Raw genomic sequence first — 6,174 nt, forward strand, 5'->3', positions numbered from 1 at the left:
CCACTATTTTGACGTGGTGCAATATAAGCAGGTGAATATAAAAGGTATAAAAGTCTCAAGGGTCAGTCTCTGGAAAAAAGACAAGGATCAGCACTCACTGATCACACTGAGGTCTTTCACCATCTTTACAATCAACACAGAACACCACTCCGTTCAACATTCAATCCACACACACACACACACTGGCGACACACAAGTGGCAGCCAAACATGCACAGCATACTTTCAACCTGGAACAACCGTCCACCAGTTCCCAGTCGCCCAAAGTGTGTGTAGGGCAATGTGCCAGTCAGGCCACTGTAGAAAAACACTGCCACATGGGCTCAGGAGCTTTTCTGGAAACTGCTGTCACTCAACACATTCCACAGCAGCACGGAAATGTAACCCGAAACTCTATTTGTTAAGCGGAAAGTTAAACACCTGATCAGAAGCCCTGCCAAGATCTCCTAACCTGGGCCGACCCCGGGTGGTCAGATGAGTCCAGGTTTCAGCTTGTTAGAAGATGTTAAGCAATCAGAGCCTATGATTAACGGGAACGTTCAGACGGTTATCAGCGAAAGGTACAAAGTGCGACACCTGTTATGGAGTGGGACGAGGGGTACCGGAGCCCATTGCACGGGTGACCTACGTAGATGTGAAGAAACAGCTGGTGTAGAGGCAATTACTAGGAATTTAGAGAGAGATGCTGCTGTTTTAGCCCAATTTATACTTCTACGCCGATCCTGCACTGTAGGCGCAGCTGGATGTGCATTCTCTGCAGAAACCTAGGTACACAGACTGCAGACAGTGATTGGTCAGTCGGACGGACATTGTTTATGTTGAACCAAAGCAGTACAGGAGCATGAACTCCTTTCCTTCACACACAGAGACACACACAGCGGCACATCCGCGGTGAGGTGTGGATACAGAATACAGAAGTGTAAATCAACCGTTAAGTGGCGTCTTTTCCCGTGGAGTACATGGTTATTTCAGCAGAAGGATGCTACAACCGCCGTGGCTTCATAGACGCAGTGTGTTTGTGCTTGACAGTGAACGGGCGAAATTTCCACTCAACAACTGCAGCAGTGTCTCTTCTCAGTGCACAAACGCATAAAGCAAGAAAAGTTGATATCTGAAACCTGGCTGCTAGAAAGTCTTAGTCAGGACCCACCCACGGCTACCTGACAGTCTTGCTCTCTGTGTTGTACGTGCGAGAGAGTTGGAGCCGTGACTCAGATTCATTCCTGAGACCCAGTGAACCCATCCTCGGTTTCTGGGAAGGTAACAGTTTCAGGAGATGCATTGTTTCTTTAGAAGGTGCAGATAAAAGGCGTGGCATGTTAATTGTCTTCAAATTCATTAGTTTACCTCAGCACTCAAAAGATGATGGACAGTTGTATGTTTATCTGCCATTACAAATAAACACTTCAGGCCAAACACCTGACTGTTGACATCTCCAAGCTCTGCCCAGAACCAACCCGCTGGGTAAACATGGCCGCTGTTGCTGGGCTACACATGTTTTCAAAAATATTGTTGAGAACCCCCTATTCGAGCCTAAATGACATTTACAATCTGATAAATTTAGCTTGACTCCACCCACCACACCCAGTCTAATCTTACAGCGGCAGGTGAGTTGGAATGTTTCTTTTGAAGTTAAGCAATAATAGGGTATTAACAGACAGTTAACGCACTCTGCTGCAGCTGATTTCAGTAACTTTCCAAAACATCACGTCTAAAGCCGTCCAAGACGAGCAGATGATGTGGAACATAGCTGTGAGGAGCTGATGACTGACAGCCATTATTAGTGAAGTCATGTAGTGACAATGAATGTTAACACCCCACCCCCACATCTTCAACAGTAATGTAATGGAGCACGATCAGAACGGTGTTCCTATATGGTCAGTCTATGTTGCTCAGTAAGGGAACAATGTTCCTAAGTGGTTAGTCTATGTTGCTCTGTAAGGGAACGGTGTTCCTAAACAGTCAGTTTGTGTTGCTCTGTAAGGGTACGATGTTCCTAAATGGTCAGTCTGTGTTGCTCTGTAAGGGAACGGTGTTCCTAAACAGTCAGTTTGTGTTGCTCTGTAAGGGTACGATGTTCCTAAATGGTCAGTCTGTGTTGCTCTGTAAGGGAACGGTGTCCCTAAACGGTCAGTCTATGTTGCTCAGTAAGGGAACAGTGTTCCTAAATGGTTAGTCTATGTTGCTCTGTAAGGCAACAGTGTTCCTAAACGGTCAGTCTATGTTGCTATGTAAGGGAACGGTGTTCCTAAATAGTCAGTCTGTGTTGCTCTATAAGAGAACGGTGCTCTTAAGTGGTCAGTCTGTGTTGTTCTGTAAGGGAACGGTATTCCTAAACAGTCAGTCTGTGTTGCTCTGTAAGGGTAAGGTGTCCCTAAACAATCAGTCTGTGTTGCTCTGTAAGGGAACGGTGTTCCCAAACAGTCAGTTTGTGTTGCTCTGTAAGGGAAAGGTGTCCCTAAACAATCAGTCTGTGTTGCTCTGTAAGGGAATGGTGTTCCTAAATGGTCAGTCTGTGTTGCTCTGTAAGGGTACGGTGTTCCTAAACAGTCAGTCTGTGTTGCTCTGTAAGGGAATGGTTTTCCTAAACGGTCAGTCTGTGTTGCTCTGTAAGGAAAGGGTGTTCCTAAGCGGTCAGTCTGAGTTGCTTTGTAAGGGAACAGTGTTCCAGAGCGATCAATTTGTGTTGCTCTGTAAGGGAGCAGTGTTCCAAAACGGTCAGTCTGTGTTGCTCTGTAAGGGAACAGTGTTCCTGAGTGGTCAGTCTGTGTTGCCCTGTAAGGGAACGGTGTTCCTAAATGGTCAGTCTATGTTGCTCTGTAAGGGAACGGTGTTCCTAAGCGGTCAGCCTGTGTTGCTCTGTAAGAGAAGGGTGTTCCTAAATGGTCAGTCTATGTTGCTCTGTAAGGGAAGTGTGTTCCTAAACGGTCAGTCTGTGTTGCTCTGTAAGGGTACAGTGTTTCTAAGCAGTCAGTCTGTGTTGCTCTGTAAGGGAGCAGTGTTCCTAAGCGGTCAGCCTGTGTTGCTCTGTAAGAGAAGGGTGTTCCTAAATGGTCAGTCTATGTTGCTCTGTAAGGGAAGTGTGTTCCTAAACGGTCAGTCTGTGTTGCTCTGTAAGGGAAGTGTGTTTCTAAACGGTCAGTCTGTGTTGCTCTGTAAGGGAGGGGTGTTCCTAAACGGTCAGTCTGTGTTGCTCTGTAAGGGTACAGTGTTTCTAAGCAGTCAGTCTGTGTTGCTCTGTAAGGGAGCAGTGTTCCTAAGCGGTCAGCCTGTGTTGCTCTGTAAGAGAAGGGTGTTCCTAAATGGTCAGTCTATGTTGCTCTGTAAGGGAAGTGTGTTCCTAAACGGTCAGTCTGTGTTGCTCTGTAAGGGTAAGGTGTCCCTAAACAATCAGTCTGTGTTGCTCTGTAAGGGAATGGTGTTCCTAAATGGTCAGTCTGTGTTGCTCTGTAAGGGTACGGTGTTCCTAAACAGTCAGTCTGTGTTGCTCTGTAAGGGAATGGTTTTCCTAAACGGTCAGTCTGTGTTGCTCTGTAAGGGAAGGGTGTTCCTAAGCGGTCAGTCTGAGTTGCTTTGTAAGGGAACAGTGTTCCAGAGCGATCAATTTGTGTTGCTCTGTAAGGGAGCAGTGTTCCAAAACGGTCAGTCTGTGTTGCTCTGTAAGGGAACAGTGTTCCTGAGTGGTCAGTCTGTGTTGCCCTGTAAGGGAACGGTGTTCCTAAATGGTCAGTCTATGTTGCTCTGTAAGGGAACGGTGTTCCTAAGCGGTCAGCCTGTGTTGCTCTGTAAGAGAAGGGTGTTCCTAAATGGTCAGTCTATGTTGCTCTGTAAGGGAAGTGTGTTCCTAAACGGTCAGTCTGTGTTGCTCTGTAAGGGTACAGTGTTTCTAAGCAGTCAGTCTGTGTTGCTCTGTAAGGGAGCAGTGTTCCTAAGCGGTCAGCCTGTGTTGCTCTGTAAGAGAAGGGTGTTCCTAAATGGTCAGTCTATGTTGCTCTGTAAGGGAAGTGTGTTCCTAAACGGTCAGTCTGTGTTGCTCTGTAAGGGAAGTGTGTTTCTAAACGGTCAGTCTGTGTTGCTCTGTAAGGGAGGGGTGTTCCTAAACGGTCAGTCTGTGTTGCTCTGTAAGGGTACAGTGTTTCTAAGCAGTCAGTCTGTGTTGCTCTGTAAGGGAGCAGTGTTCCTAAGCGGTCAGCCTGTGTTGCTCTGTAAGAGAAGGGTGTTCCTAAATGGTCAGTCTATGTTGCTCTGTAAGGGAAGTGTGTTCCTAAACGGTCAGTCTGTGTTGCTCTGTAAGGGAAGTGTGTTTCTAAACGGTCAGTCTGTGTTGCTCTGTAAGGGAGGAGTGTTCCTAAACGGTCAGTGTGTTTTGCTTTGTAAGGGTACAGTGTTCCTAAGCAGTCAGTCTGTGTTGCTCTGTAAGGGAACGGTTTTCCTAAGCAGTCAGTCTGTGTTGCTCTGTAAGGGAACAGTGTTCCTAAACGGTCAGTCTGTGTCGCTCTGTAAGGGAACGGTGTTCCTAAACGGTCAGTCTGTGTTGCTCTGTAAGGGAACGATGTTCCTAAACAGTCAGTCTGTGTCGCTCTGTAAGGGAACAGTGTTCCTAAACGGTCAGTCTGTGTCGCTCTGTAAGGGAACAGTGTTCCTAAACGGTCAGTCTGTGTTGCTCTGTAAGGGAACGATGTTCCTAAGCGGTCAGTCTGTGTTGCTCTGTAAGGGAACGATGTTCTAAGCGGTCAGTCTGTGTTGCTCTGTAAGGGAACGGTGTTCCTAAGCGGTGTGTGTGTTGCTTGTTTTAAACAGTTGTTTTAAACAGGACTTCACTAAAACCAAACAAATGTTATAAAACTAAATTTAATTAAAGTAACTTGTGACTAACTGCACAAATATTGTGAATGAATTCATTTGTTAATTATTTGACAGCACTAACAGAGCAGTTTCAGTATGACATCACACCGTTACTCAAATACTATTCTGCGATCCAAAGTGAAGCCGCTGATAATGACGACGATGAATCATCTTTCATCAGAGACATAAACTAACTCTGTTAACTGTTTAAACAATCACATAGAGATTAATTACATAATAATTTCTCAGAAAGGACACCGTACTGTGCAAAATGCTTAGGCACCTAAATTTATTACAATTAATATTTTATTATTAGTAGTAGTTATATATTTTATAATTAGTATTATTATTAGTTTTTCTAAGAAGTAGTGTCTGTGTTGTGAGCGAGTGAAGAACACAGTGTGTTTCCAGATGTTTCTCCTGATTGTATGAAGTTGTTAAAACTACAGCACACTTTATTTAACACAAAGACGTATTTATTAACTTCTAAAAGCAGGGACTGGACGATCACCTAAAATAATACTGAACTATCACCAGGACAGATGTGTAAAGGGTTAAACACATTCACACAGTAATAAACTTATTGCTCTGATAAATGTTTTAAATTTTTACAGGATGCTACAAAGAATAGAAGCCCATTTTTACCAAATACAATCAATAAAAAAGCATTTATTTTGTAAGTTGCTTTCTCAATATTTCAAGATCCTATCTCATTATTTTGAGATACTAAATCAAAAATTAGAGATACTATCTCATTATTTTGAGATACTAAATCAACATTTAGAGATACTATCTCATTATTTTGAGATATTAAATCAATATATTTAGAGATACTTTCTTATTACTTTGAGATACTAAATCAATATTTAGAGATATTTCTCATTATTTTGAGATACTATATCAATATTTAGAGATATTTCTCATTATTTTGAGATACTAAATCAATATTTAGAGATACTATCTCATTATTTTGAGATACTAAATCAATATTTAGAGATACTTTCTCATTATTTTGAGAAACTAAATCAATATTTAGAGATACTTTCTCATTATTTTGAGATACTAAATCAATATTTAGAGATGCTTTCTCATTATTTTGAGATACTAAATCAATATTTAGAGATACTATCTCATTATTTTGAGATACTAAATCAATATTTAGAGATACTATCTCATTATTTTGAGATACTAAATCAATATTTAGAGATACTATCTCATTATTTTGAGATACTAAATCAATATTTAGAGATACTTTCTCATTATTTTGAGAAACTAAATCAATATTTAGAGATACTTTCTCATTATTTTGAGATACTAAATCAATATTTAG

General features: G+C 42.2%; 1 protein-coding gene across 1 annotated transcript in view; it reads right to left on the reverse strand.

The window, feature by feature from the left end:
• Positions 1-1,281, reverse strand: part of LOC136666224 (transmembrane protein 132C-like) — a 19,641-nt gene extending 18,360 nt beyond the window's left edge. The window contains exon 1 of the mRNA XM_066644305.1: positions 1,160-1,281. Coding sequence (XP_066500402.1) covers positions 1,160-1,281 — 122 coding nt within the window. The remainder of the gene's footprint in view (positions 1-1,159) is intronic.
• Between the last annotated feature and the right edge of the window lie 4,893 nt (positions 1,282-6,174).

Source organism: Hoplias malabaricus, chromosome 14, assembly GCF_029633855.1.
Source record: "Hoplias malabaricus isolate fHopMal1 chromosome 14, fHopMal1.hap1, whole genome shotgun sequence".
NCBI lineage: Eukaryota > Metazoa > Chordata > Actinopteri > Characiformes > Erythrinidae > Hoplias > Hoplias malabaricus.